Here is a 26576-nt window from a genome sequence, read left to right as displayed (position 1 = left end):
GTATCTCTGGGGGGCGGCCATCTTGTCACTTCTGGTGACTGAAATTGACATCAGAGTTGCTCAGGACTCAGCTAACGGACCAATCATTGCTCAGCTTCAGAAAACTAGTGACCTTTGATTGGTCATCACCTAAGCCCTGATCAACTGTAATTTCATTTTCAGTTGACAGAATGTGACAAAATGGCCACTGCCTGAGATGCCTAAAAAAGTGTGGATTTTAGTGCTTAACTCATATTCCGCAAACGCAATATTCATCCGAATGCCATGTTTAAACAGAGACGGCCCCCAGAACATGTTATTGCAAAGAATTTCAGCGGGTTGACTTCCCCTTTAGCTTTCATTTCCCAGCTGTTTCACTCCTTGATTAAATATGTTCTATAGTAAAAGTCTTTGCTGTTGAAAAAAGTGATAACGTGTGATGATAAAGGTAGGGACCAGACTTCACTGCCGCGCACAATCTGTCTATATTTTACATGCATGTGTCCTTTATCAACTTGTGCATTGAAAGCCTGAGAATCAAAGAATTTTATACGCAAGTGTGTCTGAAGTCAGGTTTCCATAGAAACAGCGACAGAAGTCACTCTGTTGCTGTTAGTAGCAGACAGCCTCAGATCCAGTTCTACATGCTGCAAGCTGACGCACCAGGCTGGCAGTCGAATCCGTCATCTGTAGTGACACCATGTCATCACACAAGCACAGGAGATTGTGTTCACAGAAGCTTACAGATTTCTGTGCAAGAAGACCTTAAGAAGACCAGGACCACATTCTTTGAAGGCTTATTCATAGGAAGACAAAAAATATATCAACATAACATGCTGGTGTAACTCACTTACAGTAAAAAGAAAACGAAAAAAGAAAGAAAGAACAATCTCGCCACTATCATCAAACAAGCAGTAAAATCCCCGGCAGCTCTCAAACTACCTCACTCTGACCTGTACACTCGCACAGTACAAAGGAAAATGGTTAGCATCAACGAGGACTTGTCACATCCCCTTCATCACTCTCTTGAGTTATTCCCCTCGGGCAGTCGTTCACCCGTACCCCTGGCCAATAAGAAAACTTATAAAAAGTCTTTTACTCGGAACAGTGTGCCTTTTGAATAATACAAACATGAAATAACCTCAAGTGTGTTTACCTTTTCAGATGGATTTGTTGTAAGAATGTAATGTGCTCTCTGTTTTATAACACTTTGAGACAGACAGTTATTTTTCCCCTTAAAATTGCATTTGAATTCAATTGTTTTATTATACGATATGTGCCCAGAGTTCAAAAACAACCTTTCTGGAAATAAGCACAACTTTGGACTTTGATGATAGCTAAACTGAGCTTGTCAAAGGATGAACTCTGGCCGTGTGTTTTTTTCTTTCCTTTGGCTTTTTTTTAGTCACATATTCCAAAATGACCAACCCTGAACAAATTCTATTAAAAGAAGAGGGACGTGAAGACAGCCACATTGCAGTTCCTTCTAAACGTACTTTGCGTTCTTCGATCTGCAAGGACTCCAGAAAATCAGATTTTGCATTTGCCACGTCAAAGACTGTGTGCTTCTCCCATGTCAATTTTCAAGAGAATGAGAAGACCCACTACAATCGGCTGCAAATTAAGTCGGTTGTGTTCACTCCCCCAACGGCGCAAACCGCCCGTTTCTAACTAATGTAAAAAATTAAATAAATTTTTTAAAAAAGCAATATTTGGTTTAGCCCGCACAATTAGATCACATTCTGCACCAAACTCAGGCTTGAGTGGAATTTACAGCATACATATAATGTCATGATCTCTAAATATGATCAAGCAGTAACTGAAAACTGAAAAGTGGGATGTTACGAGAAAGGGGAGAAAAATGAGGGCCTGATCAATCAAAAATTCAATAATAAGGCTTGCTGTAACTTTCACACTATAACTTGATCTTATTTGCTGTCTTGGTCTGACCCTGTGACAAAAGACAGACAACATTCTTGATGCCTAATTCGCTGTGACTGAATCAAAGTGCCAATATAATGCACAATTTCGACACCACCATTAGCTCGCTGTCGTAAAAAGTTAGCCATATAATGCACCAGACGATGACAAAGATAATCCATAATAGAATATAAACCTTGTTGTCTTCAATAAATGCAGCTTTAAAGAAAAAAAAAGCACTTCTTTGTCTCTGTTGCCGAAGAAGAAGAAGACACTGCAAAAACAATTGTTTAAGACTTGTGTCACAGTCAAGATTTATGCAGAACAAGATACAATTCAGCCTTGAGGAAGTTAACCATCATTTAAAAAATAGTCCTAGATGGAGTCGCTTTTTACTTCACTTCAACAATGGTGACATCACAAGTATGTTAAATTTCATAGTCTGATTTTCTTAATTTTGACTGTACTGTATGTTGAGTGAATGGTACTCATTTATGGCTGTACTATATCATACAGACCCCCAAAAAAAAATCTTGTTATGATTTTCTTTTATTATTATTATTTGTATTTTACATTAGCGGAAACGGTAACATCGCCACATTGACTGCATTGCCAGTGACAGGTACAAACACACATATGTTAAATTCATTTGGAAATGTGCACAACAAAGAGTCAAGCTACAGTAACCACTGATGATGACTTTTAGTCCACTGTTGGGCATTTGATGACAGAAAAGTGGTAAAACTATTGGTACGAATCGTTGTGCTTTAATAAACCATCTGAAAAATGTTCCGTGAAATGAATGCTGAAAAAGTCTGTTACGATTGAGAAATGTTCATAGATAGTAGATATATTTTCCAAACTGTAAAAAAAAAAAAAAAAAAAAAAAAGAAAACTCCAGTGACTGTGGTTGAACTGAATACAAAAGAGTTCCACAATTGTCATCATCCCTATGAACACTCAGGTTTTGTTGTCGTGCAGAGCCAGGAAAAAAAAAAGAAAAAAAAGCATTTGATGCCTTCTTAAAACTTGCATTCTGCTCATCTCCTGAGTCTTTTCAGCTATTTTTCCAGGCTCTCGCCTCTTTCATTTTGCTCCTAAGCAAGCCCCCGCTCCCCCTACAACCCCGCTTGTCTCCATCCCTATCGCCTTTCTCTTGGCATTCCTTTCGCCTCTTCATCCTTATCTCTTTTCTCTTGTCTAGGGGCTGCCACATGCTTGAGGAAACCCAACAGAAGACTACAACCCAACTTGACAGCCTCCTGCTGCATGTGCACTTATGTCCCAAAGTGGAACAAAAAACGGGAGATTTGTCTTTTGTACCGTCCTTAATGGTATTACTATGCCATTGTGGGTGCGAGCGGACATTAACAGCCACGGACATACACATCATAGTAAGTGCCTCCGTGTGCATGGCTGTGTGTCATTGGCTTATCATACTAACTGCATACAAAGCTTAAAACCAAATACTGGAATGGGTCACCAAAATATGCACACACATATTTGCACGATCTTCTCACATTCAAATGTCAACTGGTTTTTGCATATTTTTTTTTTTAATGCTGATAGAAATATAAAAATTTAACTGCATGTTGTTTATATCCAGACGTCCATACAAATATGCACAAAATATAAATTAGTTAAAACGTAACAATTAGTCGACTTTAACTTAAACTCGAATGATTAACCATATTTGATTATTTTATCACGAACAACAGAGCCAGATTAAAAAAATGCATGCGCCAAACACAGTGGAATATTTGCCATTGAGTTATCAGCATGACATTAAAAACAAGTACAAATGTTTTCAGATCTAATAATTGAAGCGGCTCCTTAAACTGTGGTGTTGGTCTTGCTTGATTAATTAGAATGAGATATTTGAGATATTAAAATATTTAGCACTTTGACTGTGAAATCAAGGACATTAGTGGATTAAAAAAAAAACTCATAATAATGCTCATACCAGAGAACTCAAATTTAACAATTTAATTTAATTGTGATTGGTTTGTTTGCTTTTTACTCCTCATGAAGCAAGTGAGGCTGTGCCTCCCCTGCCTCACCTGACTGCACATCCCAGCCTGGTAAGAGTGTGTGTTGGACAGATGTGTAGTTCTTTGTACATTCGCATTGATCTTATACATACGTTGACACTAATATTGCAGTCATCCATTAGAGTCCAAAATCTCTTAAGACTTCACTCGCGCACGCTGCAGGCCAGCAGGGCAAAATACGGCTATACTGCAAAGTACAGTCCACTTTTCTCTCTAGTTATGTTTCTAAATTACAGTTCTGCACTAATTTTGTGATGATATATTAAATTATGCATGCAGCTGTAGATAAGGAGGAAGAATGGCAGTGATTTAAAGAATCATATTAAGGTGGCAAAAGCACATTGTCAGTATACAGCCTGCATATTGAGTGGTGCTTATTGCTTGATCAAGTTTACCAGAAGCACTCTGGCATCCTGCCTAATAACAGGCCAGCTGTTCCATACGCTTTTAAATGCACTTAGCATGAGTAGTTCCCTTTTCCACATATTTCCACTTAAAATGCACTTCACATACAATCTATTCTTCTTCATGTTCAATTCCGATCGTTTACATTAGTTTGTTTCTAGAGCAGATATAATTACATTCTGTTCTTCCCACAAACTAGATCTCCAACCCCGTCCCCGTACTCTCCTTCAGCTAGCCCTCCAGTGAAATTAAAGGTCAAATCCTTCCCGACCTTGGAGATAAATCAGCTTCCATCAGAGTACATTATGATGCAAACGGTCCAATACACACTGCTGTGTAACACACTTTGCTGGATGTGGCTCAACAACGTTCAGTACATCCCCCATAGGGTGTATATGTATTGGGAAGGTCAACGAAAATGAGGACAGCTTGCATGAGAAAATTTGCGCGCTTTTGGTATTTTTATAGGATTTCCAACTAAACGTAAATCATCAAAATTAGCAGATTGCATTATACGATGCATGACACATTTATTAGACCATCTGTCATTAAAAACCCAAAGAGACCAATCAACATCATGTGCTTTCATACAGACTCTTTTTTTCAGTCAGCTCATGATGACATTTTATCATTTGGAACAGAAATGAGGAATTTCAAATCACATTTCCCAGTTCAAACCAAGTTTGAGCCTTCTTAAGTTGTCAGAAAGAAATTATGCAAAAGATTCAACCACCAAGACATTGTTTTCTGAGCAGTAATTGAATATAATAATTAGCATTTAAAATCAAAACTTAAAACAATGATAAAGTTTGATGACTATATTGTACATACTGTGTACCGACTAATTCCATGTTTAAAATGAATAACGGGTAACTGCTTTGAGCACATTATCTGTGTTTTCAGCTGAGAGTGTATTTGGACACGTGTAACCTCAGCATGTATTTTATGGTTGAATTGTGAAGGTCATTCAACCTTGCAGACCCATTACTCTGCTCTATGCACTCTGTGGCTTGCCCTCGTCACTCCTCCAGTAATTAACCTGACTTCACTCCCATTGCTCAGGAGAGGAGCTTTTTACTGAACATCAGTTGCTTGTTATTTGCGTTCTAAATGTTCTGAAAATAAAAAAAAAAAAATTCCTTGCAAAACTCATAAAAAGCACACGAGGACTTTTTTTACTTAAATGTACGCAATACATAGCAGCAATCTATTTTCCTCTCGAGAAATATTCATGACATTTTAGACCTATCTCTCCCCGCGCTCTGAGACGTCAGAAGCACAGTAGAGATTTTGCCGCTAAAACAACCCGTTCGAATAAGCCTGGTTTGTTAAAAAGTGATCAGTAAGAACGGCAACTGTGTCACGCTGTCAGCATCAAAGACTCATTTGCATCTATTAAACATCCTTTGAAAAGTAATCAGCAAGCTCTCACCAGTCTATGTGGGGCACTTGAGCGCTGATAAGCGGCTAGCCGCTAATGCTGACAATAGGCGCAGAATAATGCAGGGTACACGTAACCCAGGCGTTTTTTGTTTTTTTTTAAGCATCCTTTTTAATTAGCAATTGAGTCATTTCAGGACGTGTTATTAATGTCGCTAGCAACAGTTTGTGACAGCTTTATAAAACCCCCCAAAAACAATCTACAAGGTGAGTCAATTCAGTCGTTATGTTGCAACACGATGCCGTGAACAACTTAAAAATAAAAGTGTACAAAGACATTGATGTCCGTATATTATTTAGTCAGTTTATTTTGAAGTTGACCCTGTTCCTGCGTTGGCATGAACAATTATTGCTGCAGTTGGATTAGCTTCTTCTTTAGCGTACACGTAAATAAGTGGGTAAAGATAATGCCTCGAGCATTTTTTCTGAGCCGAGGTACTCAAATTACTCGAGGATTCGTTTCACCCCTACACAGTTGCTTTGGCACAACATTTCCTCTAAAGCAAAGCCAACAATTGAGTCTGTCTATTTCTAGAAATTATACAGAAAGCAAATGAACAGCTTTGCATCTTATAGATATTTCTATACCTGGGAATATTTTCAGGAGAAGATGAATAAAACTCAGAAAGAAGACATGTCACTCCAAATCTTATCAGCAGAAAAACTTCTCACCGCTATTGGTTATCCATCGCTGTCCAATGCATAGACTGAAAACTCAAAAGTTGCATGAAGAAGTTGAGTGCAATACATTGGTTTTTGGCAACTATTAAGGGATGTCACACTAGCTGAGATTTATCAACAAAAAAAATTCCAGGGTTTTAATTTAAACAAATACATAATATAAATAATAATAAGCTTTTATCTCTCCCAGCATGCATTATACCGGACGGCCCCTTTATAGTGAGGCTTTATTGCAAAGCAAAATTCATGCATGGTTACTTGCATGCCTCATAAACTGTTCTGTGTATTGGCTTATACCAGTTGTGGGCAAACTACGGCCTGGGGGCCACATGCGGCCCATTAAACGTTTTGATCCGGCCCGCCAAACTTGAAAAAAAATTAAATGAATAAACCTTGTTAATGTTTTATTTTCTAAATACTGCGGTGTGTCAAAGACAGATATTTTGTTAAAATGCTTTTGTTAATTTTTATTTCAAATTAAATGTATTTTTTTTCTCCGATGAGGTGAGGTTACCAAAACACTCCATCCATCTGCTCCTGGTCCGGCACCTCTGTGAAATTTTAGAACCCATTGTGGCCCACCAATCAAACCCTGGCTTATACACTTATACTTCTATATTTATCTGCTGTAAAGCAGGAAGACTCGAAGCAACTTAACATAATTTTAACAGACACACACAAACACGCATTCCACCTGATATGAATCGTTCCGAAAAATACAATATACGATCAAGCAAACACACACATTCTTTTTCACACATGAGCAGGGAAACAGACACACACACACGTACACATACACCAAATGGCTCACCATAAAAGTTACCAAATTAGGAAATAATATGCAAGGTCTCCCAAACATCAAGATGTGCTCAGTCAGGAAAACCTCACACACACATCCACACATATACAGTAGAGAGGGTGATGTGATGCATTGTCGCATTCCTAAAAAGAATAAATAAAAAAGATTAAAATACCTACGCTGCACAGGAAAGTTGGCAAGAACACAAATATTGAACATCTGGTCTGCTAGTCTGCTCAAACCAGAAACGAATGAGCGGGAAGGCCCAGGCATCGCAAGAATGATGCATTAAAGTGAAATCAATTTAATTTTATTGGTAACAGTAAACTCATAACTGTCAAAATGAGATGAATTTGTAATAATACAAGTATGCCATTTCTCAAATCCATTTTGTCAACTAATATTGTAATGAGCCATGCTGCAATAGTGGCACTGGTTTAGAGGTGATTAATGTCAAGTCAAGTTTATTTGTATAGCTCTTCATTAATAGTCCCAAAGGGCAAAACAAACTCACATGAGACAAGTATTAGCAGCATTCCCTGATCGTAACGGCCCTAAAAGGGCAATAAATTAAAAAATAAATGCATAAAAAATGAGATGGTACATATGGATAAAACCAGTCTTATCACAACTCAACAGAAACTCTGACGCTAAAAAATGTAATTAATTATTTGCTTTAATTTGTGGCTATTTTGCACGAAAATTCATCTTGCTGTCGTGAAGCTGAAATACAGAGAGAGATCACATGTTTAGAGAATCAGAGCACCTGCATGCAGAAAGTTAGGATCTCAAATTTAAATCCCAAGCCTCAGATATGTCTGGCAGATGTGCTCGTCACTCATCCACCTTGCTTGCCAAATAATTAATGTGACTGATAAAATTAATAAATTTCTAATTAAAGTTGTGTATTATCTTTATGGGGTACTTTCTGAAGCATATGTGACCGTGAGTGGGACTGATGTGGGCCAGTTTTTTCTTTTCTTTTTTTTTTTAATTGCGGTTTTGGGCACTCTGCCTAGCAACAAGTGGCCGAATGTGAGGATTCACAAAAAATATCATTTTAAAAGCGTACTGAAGTTTCCATTGAAGAAAGCTTTTCTGTATTTGTATAGAAAACTTAATAATGGTGATTATTGAAGACGAGGAAAATTGGCCAAGTGTGCCAATTTACCATGAGACTCAAGACCTGAATTTGCTCCTCTAGCTGCAGGGTGATGCGCGGCTCCCTTTGAACTATCAGTGTGAAAATCTTATCTTTTGACAACTTTGACATGTTTTTTTTTTTTTTTGCATTATATTTGAGGCTGGAGGCACAGATTTTCCCCATTCAATTATGGTAACAAGTAGACGTCATCGCTAAGTTGCGTAGGAACAAATAAAAGACACTGACGATGACAACTGCTCTCCCTGATTCATGACTGTACTTACAGTAAGGTTCATGTCCCATGTGGACTCACGTTTGCTGTCCTGCACTTACATAACACAACACTGGTAAAAAAAACAAAAAAAACAAATGTGAGCACATTTTGACTCGAGTGCACACACAAACTAGCCCGGTGTGTTCTGATGTGCTTCGAAGGGAGCATCCCAACAGTGTGCACCTCGTCCAAAAGGAGTGCCCGTCCAATTTCTGACTCAAGTCCTTGAACCAGATCAGAGCTTAATGCGGGGGAGGTCTGTCTCTCACACTCATGTTAGCGCTCCTATGCTTGCAGAGAAGCTATGTCACATACGTTCACACAACTCAAGGTATTCACAGAGAAAAGTCTGGGATATGTCGACAACATATATCTAAGTTTCAAATGGACTTGTTTTGAGGAGACCAAGTCCGCTCCAGTGTCATGACAATATATGTATGCTCGCCTCCACAACACACAATCAATCAAGCCATAAAATATTCCAAAAACATCGAAGACATGCAACACTTGCTCTAAAATAAGTGCATTTGGTCATGATTTCAACATGGTTAGTGGTTTATTATTCAGTCTATCACTAAAGACTCCATTGTGACACTTCCATTCATGACATTGGTACGAAGGCTGCACGAACACCCACGAACACGGTGTGAACCTTGTCGTATTCACACCTACGTGTGCTACACACACGATGGAACGCCGGTTATCTGTGTTTGATCATGCTGGGTGATAAAACGTTTTACATATGTATATATAATAGGGCTGCACAATTTCTTGGAAAATATCAATATCGTGATATCGGCTCATGCAATATGCATATCTCAAAGACATGGAATAAGTTTCTTCTGGAATTGCATGCCTTTATCTGAATTTGAAAAGTCAGACACAAACTTAAATGTGCATTGCCATCCAATAGTTGAACTTTATCTAGGATAATTCATTACAATTAATTAGCTGACAATACGAAGAGTTGCCTATTTTGCTGCATAGAAAATAAGTAATTATTTTATTATATCATAAAAAAATCATTTCTTTAGATTTTAAATATCGCAATAATAGATGTTTGGCTATATTCATCAACCATTGCAAATTCCCCTTTAAATTCCACTGGCGGATAGTTGAAACTGTAATCACACATATACCAATCTTGATTGCGTTTTAACAGCAACATTTTGAAGATGGAAATCTGCCCATCAGAGGAGAACATCGTATGTACGGTAATTTGAACCAAGAATTTAAAACAATGCCCAACATGCTGTTCTGCAGTTTTTGGACATCTTAATTGCCCGCAGGCTCCCAGCGGTGCTTTACTGCTGATGCTGATGTACATTTTCATGCCGCTTTTGACCATGCTCATTCATCACAAAACAGTGAATAAAAAAGTCATTACACCGCTACTGTTGTTATGGCTCCGTAATCCGTACATAAACTCTTCAAATCGGCAATAAATCCGAGTAGTTTAAGTGTCGGCATGAATCGAGACCATATTTAGCTCAGCTCGTAATTGAGATTGTGATACAAATAATAATGGCACTCACTCGAGCACAAAAATCATTAAGGCATTGCATTCCTGAATTATTATCATCATATAGTGGCTGCGGGGTTTATCAACTCATCTGAAGAGGGAACCAACCAAGCATCTTTTGTACGTCATATGTTTATTAGGGCCTTCATTTATTTAGCAAAACTATTTTTGGACAAAAATGAGTAAAGAATTTCGACATTATTCTCAAAGTATCAAGATAAACATTGACAAAAGTCCCAATCACCCTCCCGACAAGTTGAATCAGTTAAATCACTTTGGACGAGCTAGCTATAAATGGGCAGAGGTGTGTAAACGTGACAAAAGTCACATCTTTACGGACATTAGCAGTGATTTGTGTTGATGATGATTGACATTTAATATCGCCATCACTTTCATAACATCAGTATAAAAACGGCGCATTGCACGGTGCAATTTTCAGTACTGTTCTTGTGCTGCTGGCTCTTTTGTTGTTTAAACAGTGTTTTTGTTCCGTGAAGCAGACCCTCAACTCAAACAAATTAGAAATGGCAATACACAGCCACTTCAGCTAAAGTCAGGCTTTTTAAACACATCCAGCGCCCCACATACTCGAGCTGGGTCAGCTGCTTTGTGACACTCTTTAATGTCACTCAAGTGCATGTGTGTGTATTGCGTGTGTGTGTGTGTGCGCGCTAAGCAAAAAGCAGTGTGTCTCAATATGTGTGTGTTTGAACTGTGATAATAGAAGGCCATTAGAGAACAGACAGGGGGCCACTGAGAGCACCGTTTCTTCATTAAAGCCTAACTGACATTTAACAGGGGTTGAACAAACACACGCACACACACGTGTATATATAATACAACTAATAAGAAATAATTGTCATGGCCGAAACTAAATGCAAGTCTATCTGAAGAGGAATCAATCCAAATTGACTCACTTGTTTGTGTGTATGATTGTGTTGACGCAAACAATGCCAGGTTCGATTCAGACTACAATGGATCACATGCAAGAGGAACACTTTATTGGTTTTCATTTTATTCACACTTATACACAAGGTGGTAGATGCACACACTCTGGAATAAAGTGTTCCAAAATCACATTGGAAGAAACTCAATCAGATCCAGATCAGTCAGCGGCTGAATTGAGGTTAATTGTGACACACTGTACTTTTAATGCAGGTGTGGGCAAACTACGGCTCAGGGGCCACATACGGCTCGTTAAACGTTTTAATCCGGCCCGCCGAACTTGAAATAAATTAAATGAATACATCTTTTAATGTTTTATTTTCTAAATACTCTGGTGTGTCAAAGACATATATATTATATAGCATTATATTTCACTTTCATTTCAAATTAAATGTATTTTTTATTTCCTCCAATGAGGTGAGGTTACCAAAACACTTCATCCATCTGCTTCTGGTCCGGACCCTCTGTCAAATTTTAGAACCCATTGTGGCCCGCCAATCAAAAAGTTTGCCCACCCCTGATTGAATGAGACAAAACATCACATACTCTTGTGACCTCAGAGGACTCAAGTCGTGCAGCAAAACAGATGCAGTACGTGTCTGCTGTTTTATTACGCACTTGTCTCCGTGGGTTCATTTTCAGTTCAATTTAGTGCGGGTTACACCCTCCAATGGGTGCGAAGTCAGCCAAACTAAACGGGATAATGTGTGAGCAGTCATATAGGGTGACTAACTATTTATTTATTTATTTTTTTACTTTTGTTTGTATTATGCAGTCAACTGAGTGTAAAAAAAAGTATTAATAAATGCACTTTTTTATTTGCTAAAACTTACTACAATTCTCTCTCTCTCTCTCTCTTGAATTTTTGAGCGGTTGGTTGAGAATCTCATAAAAAATAAATATGTTTACTCAGTGAAACGTTGTAACACACATTCTCGATAAGCTACTGCCAGCCCTTTGCAAAAATGTGCAGGCAGCAGTGCTATTCTGTTGCCTAGTAACCAGGTAGAGTTTCTAGTCCAGCATCCTTGCCAAGATGAACCAACTGTCCTAGACTTCTCCCTCTACCTCTCTCGCCCACACTCGCTCTCACGTTCCTCCCTCTCACGCACACACACTCACACACAAACGCTGTTTGAAGTTATTTGAATGAATGGGCTTTCAAATTCACCTGACGGGCTTCTTGAGCATCAATAGCCACTCTGCCGTCATGCGCTACGTCATACTTTGTTGCTCCATTTTTGCACAAAACTGCAAACCAAAATTTGCATCTCTTGCTGCACACACTCACTCAGTCCGGCGCAGGTCGGCCCATTTTGTAGACAAAGAAGGGACACGTGCTGCAGAGAGCAAGTGAAGCAGAGAAGCTGCAGTTTTCAGAACTCTCTGGAGATACAGTTAAGTATTCAGCTATATGCATTATTGGTGCACGGTAAAAGCCTCTCTTAGACGCTCATGCATGAGCTTTTATACAGCCACCCATTGTAAGGGACAGGGAAGACACATATTTAATATATCGTAAATAAAACAGATTTAAGGAGGATTTGGAAAGGGGAAAAGTCAACCTTGTAAGTCTCCACCGAATACCTTTGAAAAGATTGCCTTTGATGTTTACTTTTATCGTTATGAAGTATGAAGAAAGAAATGTATACTATTTAATTTAAAGGGTTTAGGTTGAATTAGGGTATAAGATGAAACATTGCAGTGATATGATCTCAAGCTCACACGCACACACAGACTGGTGCGCTGTCGGCATTGCCATGACAACATAGTGCTGGATGCTGATGGGTTTCCCAGATCTTTTATTTATTCATCCATCTCCGCATTACTTACTTTCAACCCGACAAACACGCACACACACACACACGCACGCACGCACACACCCCCACAAACATGGACATATGGATGTGGATCTTCACACACGTGTTCATCCTTGCATCCACTCCCACACATTTCCCCATTTAAATGTCGGTTTGAACATCAGACCTGACGCCACTGAAAAAAAATCTGCAAAGTGTTCCTTTGCAAATGCAAACGCGTGCCAGCGTTTGCGCACGTGAGTGAGCAGTTCTGACATCTTGCTTCCCGAAACATTGTTACGCCAACTAAAAAAGCAGTTGTTGCAAAATGGGCCATAACGAACAGACTGCCTCTCGCTGTACGTGTTTCTATCATTACAGCCATCCTTCAGACAGTAATGTGATCAGCAACAAGGCGAGGCCTGCTCTGTTATTCATGGTTGTGGGGAAACGAGTGAAAACATCCGGAAAACACACGCTCGCAAACATACACACGCGGATCACAAAAAAAGCTCATTAAGAACAGCGGTTCAGCTATTCACCAGCAAAGGCAACAAGAAAATGTGACCTAAAAACATAACTGAATATTAAACGCTCTCTTGATGGAGCGAAGACAATAAAAAGCTTCTGGCACGATCCCCTGACCCTGCCAGTGTCCCTGGGCAGAACTGTGCTGTCATTTCCTCATCAACACACTACATGAACATCATTTTGGGTTAATTGGCATTATTTAAAGATCCCAACTGGGTGAGTGTGAGTGTTTAAGTGTAACCGTGTACTGTCTGGAGACGCACCTCACCTAATTACACTTGGCCACTGTCTGTCCGACAGTTGACCTAATCCTACGGCATCATTGCCTCTGCCTGTTCATGCCAAGTTAATTTAAAAAAAAAAAAAAAAAAAAAAAAAAAAAAAGCAGCACCACGACAAGTGAGTTCAGTTTTCCAGCTCGTGTTTGTATTTCGTCGTTTGGAGTCGAGACAAGAGGAGAAAAAGCATTCCGACTATGCTTGGTTTTGCAAGTGTGTGTGTAGGTTGTACATTTTGAGGGGGTGTGTAAACATCCATAACTGATCCACTCCCTTATGAGAAACCACTAAAATAGATCCACAAGTGATCTGAAGCAATTGCAGTCAACACTATCACAGGCAGCAAACAACAAAGACATGAGAGGGGTGAAAAAAGACAAATAAAGCGAGAACCCGGCATCAGCTGCAGCTTTTTGGGAGGGAGAGTGTTGTGAGAGGAAGGTGGGAATTGGGGGTGTAAGAAAGAGAAATTGTCTTGTGTCTTGAAGCGGGTAGCACAAAAGAGCAAAAGAGAGTATCATTGTTGTTACTTGTGGCTGTCATTTGTTGCAAGTATGTACTCATCGATCACAATATCATATAAAATTCAATAAGGTCATCAAAATAGAGTCCCGGTATGATGAAGTGTAGTTCTATACGTAATACTAAACTTACGGCGACACACGGCGCTAACACATAATTACTGTCCGGTCTGAAGCTAGCATAACAGTGCTAACGCGATCAAATAAACATATGGCGCAACTAGAATAAACAATTTGACTTACAGTGCTTCACAAAAATAATGCGCCTTATAACCTGGAGCAATTTATGCGTGAAAATATTTTAAAATACCCTTGTAATGGTGTGCCTCAAGTGGCAGGTGGAAGATGCGGGTTACGTGATGTCAGAAAAAGGAAATACAGGCACCGTTGAACGCACACTGCTGTCTCACGTCATACAGAAACAGTTGGTAGTGGCGCTTTTGTTGTGTTCAAAGGCAATTTTTTAGATTAATTTTGAGCCGCCTCGCGAACACATCACACGCACGAGGTACAATTCGTAGGCCGGACTAAAATCTGCCTCTGGTCTTTGTTAATCGAGCCCTTTTTTAAAAGTTGTCACGCCCCACCGCTACGCCCCGAAAATGGGTCGGACCATTTCACCACCGGCCCAGTTCTGCATTTGACAGAGTTCCAACTCTGAAAACTAACGAAATCTCTATGACTTCCCTTCGCTGAATCTCTTCAAATAACTTAGATAAAACCTTATACACAGAATTGTGATGTGTCACACACACTGTCTACATGAAAAATTGCTTTGCTAGTCTATTGTAGAGGCAAAAGTGGCCGGCTTTGCATGGTGGGTCAATCTGTTAACGCAAAGTATGCACCTCTCAATAATCATCTACAAGACATCCCGACATTACCCCACAGCAAGTACCAAATGGATTATGACAGACAACGCTAAAAGAATTACCAGGCAGACATGGGAGAGAAAGTCCACTGTGCTAAATTATGCATTAAATCAGTGCATTCTGTAACAGTCTGTTATTCAATCAGTATTACTGGCTGGGTTTGTGTTTTTTTTTTTTGTTCCTTTGGATGAATCCACCTTGAACATGGCCAACCTGGCTTGTCTGATGTTATCAGGCTGCAGGACAGTTTAGCTGGTGACAGACGATGCATGTCTCACAGGTGGCAGATGTCTGTCTAAAGCTGTTCTCGGAGCAGCCATGCATTTTATCGCGCTAGACGGATAGAGGGGTGGACAAAATGTGCGCGTTTGAGAGCATGAGTCCTGCAAATATGTAAATAGAAAAATAAATAAATAAATGATTTCTAAATCACCAATGGCCTTTTTGCTTTATATTTAATTTTTTTGTGGTTAAGTTTTACCAACAACAATTTCATTGAATAACTTATCTTTGCACTCGTCACCCCAATAAATTTTATCGTGACACCAAAAGTTGATGCATAACTTGTACAGCACGCAAAAATATTTCTTATGCGGATAACTGTAAATCTGAACAGTTTCTAGAGGGAATCCATTTTCTAAACGGCTTATCCATATCAGTGTTGCAGTTGAAGTGGAGCCCGTCCCATCTGACTTGAGGCAAAAGCCAATCACAGGGCACATATTGAGACAAACATCCATTCCACACTGTCACAGAAGCCATATTGCCTGCGTTCAAGACCTGTCTGAGGGTGAACTATATTTTAAATTCTGAACGCACTTAGGCATCAGAGTTCAGGACAGGGAAACTCAATATTGGACAAAGTCAGATTAACCCACTGACCCAAAACAGGAGCTCATGCCATGTTGACCTTTCACCTTTGATGCTCCTGACTCATGTATCCTGTGACGAACTACAACCTGGCTAAGCAGTCATGGGATAACCTGACAGCTTGCTTTCGTCAGCATCCAGATGATGGTGGATACACCTACAATGCTTTCACACAGATATGTGCTGTATGGGAAATGTTTAGATACTACACTACCCAGAAGGCTTAGGGTGGGAAGGGACGTGTGGTTTCTATTGTTGGTCGACAAGTGAAGACGTGAGTTTGGCTGAAGGACAATAAAGAGCCAAGACTTTGATATATGGTGCTGTTTATGGTTTGTTTGAAGGGGATGTCAACCCAAAAATTTTCTTCACAAGAATATTTTCAATGCAGGCCCACTCGTCTTAATATGCCAGTCTGATTAATATTCCAATTGTGGAATATGAATTAAGCAGTAAACTGTTTTCAGCCATCTAAGGGGGCGGCCATTTTGTCACTTTAGTCGACTGAAAATGACATCACAGTTGCTCAGTGTTCAGTTAGCGACCTATCATGTCTCTGCATCAGTCAAGAGGTTAACCGTGATTGGTCGTTAGCTGAGCCTTGATCAACTGTGATGTCATTTTCAGTCGCCAGAAGTGTCAAAATGGCCGCCCCCCAAGATAGATAAAAACAGGTGGCATTTGTTGGTTAACCCATGTTTCACTAACGCAATATGAATCCAAATGTCATGTTTAGACTAGTGAAGCTGCGTAAAACATTTTATTGCAAACATTTTTTGGGGGTTGACTTCCTTCCATAACGTGCCACCAAATATACACAGAGTTCGACAGGGGTCATTCAAGGTCGTAAATCCTCTCAACATGTTCTCCAGAAATTGAGTTTCAATGTTGTTTGTTGACGAGAATTCAACATATGCTATGTTCACACTTGCAAAGGTTCATAATTTCTCAAGCCAACATCTAACAAAAACCAACAATTTGAACACTGTGACATATTTTCCTCCACACATGTAGTTTGTGTGACGACACACATACAGGTGAGTGCCGGGGCTGCCTTTAGCTTCAGATCATTTCATGAAGCGCTGTGTAAACAGTGAGCCTGGGGATAAATAAAGATCCCCTGAACTGGAAGTAATACCACAACACATTATCAAATACAAACACACACACACTCTATCCCCATTTTACTCAAGCTTTGTACTGAACACACAGTTGAGAGCTTACAACTGATTGCTTAACAAGACGCATTTGCAAACACTGATTATTCACACAAGTGACTTTCATTTCAAATTAAATTGACTTTTCTAATTAGCACCGTGACTTTCGTTTACAGGATCGTTATGTACAATGGAACCTTTGAAGTTAAATGCTGTTGAGGAATATTACAATTATTTTGAAGTGTTTGTCGTCAAACTGTGAACATATTCCATAAAAGTATACAGTCTTTGTGAAGCATTACATTGATGCTTATATGAGAGTTAATATTAAAAAGTGTAACACGTGACATAAATGTTGAAAGCTTACTCAAAGCATTGCCTAAAAAAACACTTTATGATGGCTTCATTTCAAATGTGATTATTGATTATGGACAACAAATAAATGTTGACCAGTGTCCAATAAAAAGGATTGTGTTCAACTTCATGGCGTTCACTGAAATTGAGATATGTATTAAGATGGTTGAGCAAGCACAGTTAAGCTTTTTAATGTCATGTGATAATTCTGAGTTGATTCTTTCGTAATCATTTTCTCAGATAATTCTTATTATGCTGTGCTAGACACAGCACGATGCCCCAGTATCAACTCCGGCATTTGTTAAAACAACTCGACTTTTTCCATCCACTGATCACACAATGCTCAGATATTCATAGCTTCTACATGAAAGTATCATTCATTAAGAACATTACAAGGCTTAAGAGAAGCTTGGCAAGATAACCCAGCAGTTAATCAGCTTCTGAACAAAGACCAAAGACGGCAAAGGGAATGAGGGAGATAAAACTTCTATCTTCAGAAAGAGCCTACAAAATGACAGCGTATGCAGTTACACAACACTCACACACGTTATAAGAGGTGTGGAGTGTGCCAGCACTTAATACGTCAGAGAGGCAGGATCGCTTCGTCTCCGCAGCGATGAACACCTCATGACCTCCAATCTGCTGTTAGCACAAGTACTAGCCAAATATAATGAGTCATCAAATACAAACACAGATCAATATGCAGAGATAAATACACATGGAGTAAAGCAACACTAGCACTGATGCACAAACCTGTGCAAACACATCCCAAAATAGATTTGTCAGGATCAACCGGGTGACTTCAAGGTCAATGCTATTTGCCCTTCACACAAAACTTACCAAAAAATATATATATATACACCATCAAAAATAAAATGCATTAAAATGGGCAATACTTTGATCGAGAGCTCAATTTCCCAACATGAAATAGGTTTGAAAAAATCGCAGAAATATTCCTATGTGATCATGTAAATGATTCAGCACGTAATTTACGAGTGCGCCTCGCACAGCCTCCACTTGAGGAAATATGAGGCTCTCTCGGCATGCGTAGCGACTGTTTAGGGGGACAAATAGAGACATGAATACAGGAAGAATCTGCTCATTAAAATCGATAAACCTTGTCTGGCCCCTAGAATCTGATCGAATCAGCCTGACTGATCTTGAAATCCTATTACACGTTTTGTTTTCTTCTTTGCTGTAAGAGGCTTTAGTTTTTCAACCATTAAACAACACATGCATTTACCTTTTTAAAAAATGATGTCACAAAATGTCCCATACTTTCAAATAAAAGTCAACCAATTAATTAATGAATAAATTAATTAAAATACTACAATTTAAGAGACGAATTAAGCTTTATTTATTTATTTATTTATTTTATTGCATTTACTTTACTAAATTTGGCAATCACGTCAGCGTGTAGGATAGGCTCCAGCATGCCTGCAACTCTTGTGAGGAGAAGCAGCTTGGATAGTGGAAGGATTTATCAGAATTTTTTTTTTTTGTCTCTGCAAAAGGACAAAAAGGCTGACCTTTTATTGTGTTCAATGCAAACAAAAACAAACGATTGACTCTTGATAGCACGCACACGACTGCCAATTCTGAATGTGTATTATAAAGTGGGGACAAAACGTTACATTAAGTCAGCTTTTTTGCCAAAACAACACCATCTAACACTTAATAATGATACAGGTTGACTGAATGGTGCAATTTGATTTCGATTTGCGCCACAATCGGCCACAATCTCTTGCCTTGACGTATGAGTAGAATTTGTTCCCCGAACAAGCTTGTAATTCAATGTACATGTGTTGTATATGAAATTAATTTTCTGAATTGAAATGAACTGACGTGTCATTAATGCCTTCAGGCCCTACAAAAACACTACAATTTATGTTTACATGAAGCGGTGAAACTTCATAAATGATAAAAAAAGAGAGAAGAAATTACTTTACGTACTGTAGTATTTGTGTGTTGCGTGCCTGGCGAGTGACTGCAGGAGTTGGGGTTGGTTATCTGACTTTTGGATGACAACAGCTCCTTGTGACTTTCCTCATTTTGCATTTGTGTGTTTTGCTGTTTAATTAAAGTGAAAGAATTAAAAAAATAAATAAATAATTGTGCCACCTTGCTGAGCATACGTCGGGAGTCCATTACATGAATAACTTTAATCGCTCGCAGATGCGATTGCCGCTTGAACTAAGACCTGCCTCACCTCGGTTGTTGTATCGGGCAGCACGGCACTGGATCAATGATGCTCAGCATCATAAACACGATGAATGAGGGACGCTGTGTGGCTCGAGTGCCTCCATGTTAATTGTATACCCAACTGTTAACCAGTTTTTACTGTCACGCATGATCGATGGCCTTCAAAAAACAAATCAATCATTCGCAACACGTACACCTGAACGGTGTGCAATCTGGACTTTGCTTTGTAGCCCACCATCTCTGCTCACACACTCTGATACAAAGGTACAAGAAGCAGATATCTGATGAGTGATATAACCTTCCCGTTTAAAACAAATAATTATCATGCAAAGTCGAGCGTGCAACAGCATGTCTCATTAATTATTGGATGCTGGGACAGACAGTCCTTACTGCTGCTCAATAACAACATAAAATACATCAAAAGTCTAATATGTGGTCTGCACGCATGAAAATAACAGGAGCTACTAAAACATGTCTAGAAGTTTTTCCTTGATAATACTGGACCACTTCGGCCTGTTGGATAGTTGGCAAACACACAGCAGTATTGCGTTGAAACAGCTGACTTAAATATATAATACAATATTCAGGTAACTGCCAATAAGATGCCCCTAAGTATGCGCTCCAAATGTCCTCATGGGTCTGCCAAATCACCCCACTTAGTTTAAAACACACTCTTGATGATATATCAATTTCACCCTCAATGGCTTTTCAGGAAGTGAGCTTGTCGTCATTTGGCACTGACCGTCCATGTGAAATTGCATTATTAATCTCAAGAGGGTATTCCCTGCTGGCAACCCCCCAACTGATGCAACCTGGTTATTTGGTGTTGACCTCCTCATGTGGTTTGGAATAACAGGAAGGTGATTGACTTGTATTAAAAAAAATGTTTTTCCGCTGTATTCTGATATGTACAGTAAATACAGCCATGGTGCATTACAAATATGTTTACGTTACACAGCTGCCTTAGTTAATCCAAGGCAGCATAGTGACTCAGTGGTTCGCACGTCTGCCTCACAGCTGAGAGATTCTGGATTTGAATCAGCCTTTCCAGAGTGGAGTTAGCACGTACACCTGGCACTCCGGCTTCCTGCCACGTTCCAAAAATATGCATGTTAGGTTCACTGAAGACTCTAAATAGTCCGTAGCGTTCCAAATGGCCATAAGCCTGTGTTTTTTGGTAGAATAACATATTTCCCTAGAGATCAACTCCCAAGCCGAGCAATGGTGTCAACAATCCAACACGGACTGAAAAAGGGGCCAAGTTTGATTTTACTTTGTCAAACAAGTATTTTTTACTGATGAATCATTTTGACAAGTATATTTCAACGGACGGCAGAGAATGTAGGTTAACCAAAGAGACCTAACAAAATATTTTTTTAAAAACTGTCATTTATGCGGCGGATGGATACCAGCTGCTGAGTGTTGATTTACACGTCTTTGACTTCTGAACTTTTTTCTAAATACTGCTCCTTAGCCACGTTTAGCTTGTTCTGATCTCCTCCTGCAAAGTTCTCCTTTACTTTAGGTGGGTTTTTTTTATTTATTAATTTATTTTTCTTTTGACAGGCAGGTTATGAGTATTTGTTTACAATTCAAGAAATACGCCGTGTGATCTTTTATGAAACCCACAAAATTATAAAGTATTTTCAAAAGCAGATATTTGTCATCAATGCTATTGTTGGATGATTTGTTAATCATCATATATATATATATATATATATATATATATATATATTTCTTTTTTTATGTGTGTGTGTTTCTGTTCTTTCTCTTTATGTCAAAATACATCACATTTTATCGTGTTTGCTTCATGTTGTTTAAATGTCATTGAAATGTTAGGGCAGTTTCACTTCCCATAGAAGGCCAGACAGCCTCTAATCGGTGACTAAGCCCGGTCGAACACAGGCCGTAAAGGAACTGTCACACAGAGACCAAAACAATTACACAATACAGCAGAACCTCATGCAGTATTTTTACAGACGAGAACTGAGGACACACGGCTAGTAAGACCTCCGAAACAAGCAGCTACGGGCAATTGCTGCTGCTAAAGCCTTTCCACAACAAGTCAATAGGGAATTAATGTCAGTCACATCAGACATGGTCAGATGAAGTTCCAGGTGCACCAAAATGTAAGGGGGGAAAAAAATATCTGTTGCCTTGACACCACCCGATGAATCGTACTAAGAACAGATAGCTGCTGCGGATAGATTCTTTTCAACTTATTTTCCTGATGTTTTGATTTGAATGTACATCATGTTCTCTTCTGTCACTGCTCCAGTGCGGTAAAACAGCCCACAGATGAGAATTGAGCAGGCGGGGCAGTTATTTGAAGGCTGCTATAACATACCAAATCGGACAAAAGCTGAAGCTAAAAATTGATTTTGCATTGCATCATAATATAAAAATGAATGATTCTGAAGCACAAAATGGCTGCCTGACAGAGACGTTGCACAGAGGCACTATAAAACATATATGAGGGATGAGTGCATTTTAGCCTGCAGTTAAAAAGGATACATGCTGTAAAACATCCACCATCAACCTATTTTGGACTTAAAATGGCAAAAAAAAGAGCACCTAGATTACATATATCATAATAACGATATAAAATAAACAACAAATTCAACTACAAAACTATGCAAAAAAATGAATAAACTAGTAAATATGTGACAAGTAAAATGCACAATGGGACATTTCCTCCAAATAGTGTATGATGCAATAACGTGAAAGTCTGGCAGTGTTTGGGTTCCCTAGTGACTTAAGTCCCTAACTTTAGTTTTTGCTTACATTTTTACTTTAGCCCAGCCAGTTCTCGTGAGAATATAGCAGGATTTTGTATCAGAAAAACGCAGTCCAATTAGTGGGAAAAAATTCAGTGGGCTCACTTAGGGGGAAAAAAAAATAACTTTTTTTTTTTCATGAAAATAGTGTAACTGAACCACATGAAAATTATTGCAAAATGGTGTGTTAAACATGATTCGATGATGCAGATCGCTGCATCAGGATGCTTTACAGATAATTTATAGTCTTCAAAGAACCTAACATACATGTTTTTGGGATGTGGTAAGAATTAAGAGAAAATCTACAGTAAGCAAGCATGAGGAAAACTTGCAAACTCCACATAGGTATGCACACACCATCATGAGCAGCAGTAGTGGAATCCTCAAAAATCTACAGCTTATCCCATCTGTCTTCGGGCAGTAGGTGGGGGGACACCCTGAACAGGTTGCCAGCCAATCACAGGGCACACAGAGACGAACAATCCACCGCGCTCACACTCATACCTCGGCAATTTAGACTGCCCAATCGGCCTGCCATGCATGTTTTCGGAATGTGGGAGGAAACCGGAGTAGGCACAGGGAGAACTAATGTTAATATGAAGAATATAAATCATTATAAAACTTTTACACTATTAATCCGACCTTTAACCTGTGCATTTCAAGAGAACAAACGAGTTTGAATGTGACTGGTTCATTTGGAACCAAGCCCCATCCCCAGCTGAAAGAGTTATATGACTTCTCCTTGCTAAAAAAAAAAAATCAATTGAGATGTACAGGTTAAAGGTTACATTCATGGTGGAAAACGTTTTTAAATAATTTATCTCTGGCTCACTTTTTTTATACCCCCAAAACTTTTCTTCTTTTGAACATAGGTTTATAGATATCCACTGTAACTATAAACGTGTAATGCAAAGGTGGGCCTCACACACTTGTATTTTCTACTCACCAACATTTGACAGACATACAAATGAAATAAAGTTAAACCAACAAATGTAAAAAACATGTAATGCTCTGCTTAAGCTTTGATAAGAGGTATGGAGACAATAGATTTGCACCAAGTGTGTAAAAAGAATCAAAAAGCAAAAGCACAACAGACGCACAGTTTATCCTTCGATGCTTGCTAAATTGAGCACTGATATCTCACATGCAGCAACCCCCCCCCCCACACACACACACACCCTTCCCGAATATGACTCTCTCACTCTGACTTATATGACCCCAGGAGCCATTCAACCAGACCATCACAAAAATGATCTGCCAAATTTCTCAGGGAGCAGCTCACGATAGAGATACGTAGCAACATGGCTTAGGCACACTTAGAATTCATGACTCACAAACGCAGAAGTGACGACAAAGTTGGTCTTACCAGATGGCAGGCACACTTCATTTTCCAAGTCATGAAAGGATATGGGTTACACACAACACGAAGACACCAGTTGCGGGGCCGTGTGGTTTGCTTTAGGCAGAAGAAGGCCATGGGGGCCAGAGCCGGGTACGGCTGCTGCTCCTCCTCCTCAGAGACGCAGTCCGGATCCCGGATGGGAGCCACGATGCGAACTTCCAGTGTTGGTCCAACATCCACTTCCAGCTCCGCTTCCTGCACTTCCTGCTCCTGTTGACCTTCAGCTCCCCCTCTTTTATCATTCCTTCTCCTCCTCCTACTGCTACCAGTGCGCTCCATGTGCTCCTCATCACAGAGGCCTCCAGGTTCTACATCATTCTGGTAGGATTTCAGTATAGCGAGCCTCACCTCCTCCAAGACCTCTTCCTGCTCCTGCTCCTGCTCCTGCCCCTCCGGGCTATCTGCATACTGAAAGTGCACTCTCCCGTCGCCATCAGTCATGATAGAGCATCAGGCCGAGCCACTCTGAAGGGAGGTCAGAGGAGAGAGAGGTTAGAGAGAGGTGGAAAGTGGGAGGGGTCGCAGTGATGGAGAGACAAAAACAAGAAGACACCCATCATCAGAAAAAAATAAAACTAAGCCATTCAAAGCAGGATTTATGCTTTCTTTGAACCATTTATCATAAAGAGCTTCACTACTTGCTGACGCTTCCTTCCCTCGGGAGCAATATTCAAATTTATGAAGAAAAGAGGCATTTGCATAGGCTATAGAGTAGAATGCGCAAACATAATTATGCACAATTGGGTGGCTTCATTTGGGAGCCGTTGTAATTGAAGGTAAGTGGAACCACAGAATGCCAGTGTGACACTGTGGGACTAGTGTGATTTCTCTCTCTCCCTTCCTGTTGCTATGTGATGAACAGATGGACTGTTCTGTCTCTGGTCGAGTGGAGCTTTTGGAGCCCACTCCGCGCAATGGTGGCCAAGAAATGCGCAAAAAAAAAAAGGGAGCGAGAGAAAGAGAGAGAGGATAAATGAACGTGACTCCAATCCTGATCGCAGAATAAAGTAAAATGCCATTTTACAAATTAATTTTGCAAAAAAAAAAAAGGGGGGGGCATTGTCATATGAAGTACGGTGCATTTGACTATTTGTCGCTTTTAGTGGCCTTTGTTTAGAGACGTGTGGGGGGGAAAGCGCATCTGACAAGTCACAAGCGTTCCAGATGAGCTTAATATAAGAAATATGCATTAATCATCTCGTATTCACACTCTGGTAGCTATTCAAAAGTGATCAAATATAAATGTCAATCGGTATCAAATAATAAGCCCTCATGGGGAGGAGCGAGCGTCCATCATCGTTTGCCATTAAAAGTGCACACATTGACTCAACACGTATAAAACCATTTTTAGATTGCAAACAGACAGCTATAAAATAAAAGTGTGTTTGAAAATAATACCTTAAGGAGACGGAATAGGAAGTTCCCATAAGCATGATCCGCTACTTTCCTTGTTTCCAGCGCGCCCAGCCTCTCGCCCAGCAACCGGGAGCTGTGGTTGTCCTCCTCTAAAATCCGACTTCTGCTTGCGCTCGTAGATGGAAGCTCATCCCACGGTAGTTAAAAATCACAAGGCGCGAATGTCTTGCTGTTCAATGGAAACATCTATACGGATCCTTCCATCCGCGCGTCCATCCTCTCTGGTGTCTTGGCGCAGCGTGGAGCGGAGACGCACGCAGACTGCGTGGGCTGCTCGGCTCAGGCTCCGTGGAGGATATGAGAAGGGAGGTGGGGGGGGGAAACCTTGCCTGACTCGGGAACCCTGACATGTGACGTGTATGTCCGGCTTTGGAGATGTAGTGCAGAGTAAGAGACACGCACGCATGCACAATAGGAGAAAGACGGGAGGGGGGGGGGGACAAACCAGCATGGAGGAACAGCGTGGGTGCGCAAGCCACGCGGGGTTTCGTTCATCTCTGTGGAGTTGGCAGATAATTGCAATGAAATAAAAAATATATTAGGCTGCAGTACCAATAGATCTACAGTCAAGCAAATTGTAATTACTGCCATGGTCAATTCACAAGGCAAAAATTGTGCCTAGCCACTTCTAAATGTTCAGTAGACACTGTCAAAGAATTTTGGTTATTAAGTTAAAGGGACTGTTTGGCTAGGATGCCCCAACTCCCTATTTTTGATCAGGAGAAATGAAGCTAGCTTGTATTTTCAATGTGATCAATTTCAATGGGCGAAATTAATAACTAATTTTAAATGGCCCTGTTTCCTCTGCAATAAGGATAGCTCTTGGTATGATGTCAGCGAAGGAACCGGTCACAATTTCTACAATACAATACAATACAACTTTTGTCAAATAGCGCATCTTGCAACAACTTTAGCTGAAACACATCGCTTTTCCACATGTCAAATTGTAACATAAACACATATAGAGTAGATACCAAAGGAACAGCAGAACAGCGGCAGTCTCATATTGAGTCAAAAACTACAGAATAAAAATGTGTTTTCAAACAAGTTTTAAAAGTGGACAGATAGGGGGCTTGCCTAACATTTAATGGAGGGAAGGCCCGGCAACAGAAAAGGTGTGATCCCAGAGGCTTACGCTTAGTCCTCGGTGCCTGTGTAGCGGGGTGCAGAATGACTTGTCCTTATCAATCTGTCGCTACACATTTAATTTTTGAAGGGTTTTATTTTGGGTTGCTGA

General features: G+C 39.8%; 1 protein-coding gene across 1 annotated transcript in view; it reads right to left on the bottom strand.

The window, feature by feature from the left end:
- cacna1ha (calcium voltage-gated channel subunit alpha1 Ha) overlaps positions 1-25651 on the bottom strand; it is a 77323-nt gene extending 51672 nt beyond the window's left edge. The window contains exons 1-2 of the mRNA XM_088316323.1: positions 25322-25651; positions 23932-24388 (exon numbers count right to left, since the gene is read on the bottom strand). Coding sequence (XP_088172449.1) covers positions 23932-24364 — 433 coding nt within the window. The 5' untranslated portion in view covers positions 24365-24388; positions 25322-25651. The remainder of the gene's footprint in view (positions 1-23931; positions 24389-25321) is intronic.
- Between the last annotated feature and the right edge of the window lie 925 nt (positions 25652-26576).

The sequence above is a fragment of the Idiotropiscis lumnitzeri genome, chromosome 15 (assembly GCF_059441095.1).
Source record: "Idiotropiscis lumnitzeri isolate Australia: NSW breed Sydney's pygmy pipehorse chromosome 15, RoL_Ilum_1.0, whole genome shotgun sequence".
Taxonomy (NCBI): domain Eukaryota; kingdom Metazoa; phylum Chordata; class Actinopteri; order Syngnathiformes; family Syngnathidae; genus Idiotropiscis; species Idiotropiscis lumnitzeri.
Note: the sequence above shows the minus strand (reverse complement) of the source record. Positions and strands in the feature narration are given on the sequence as shown.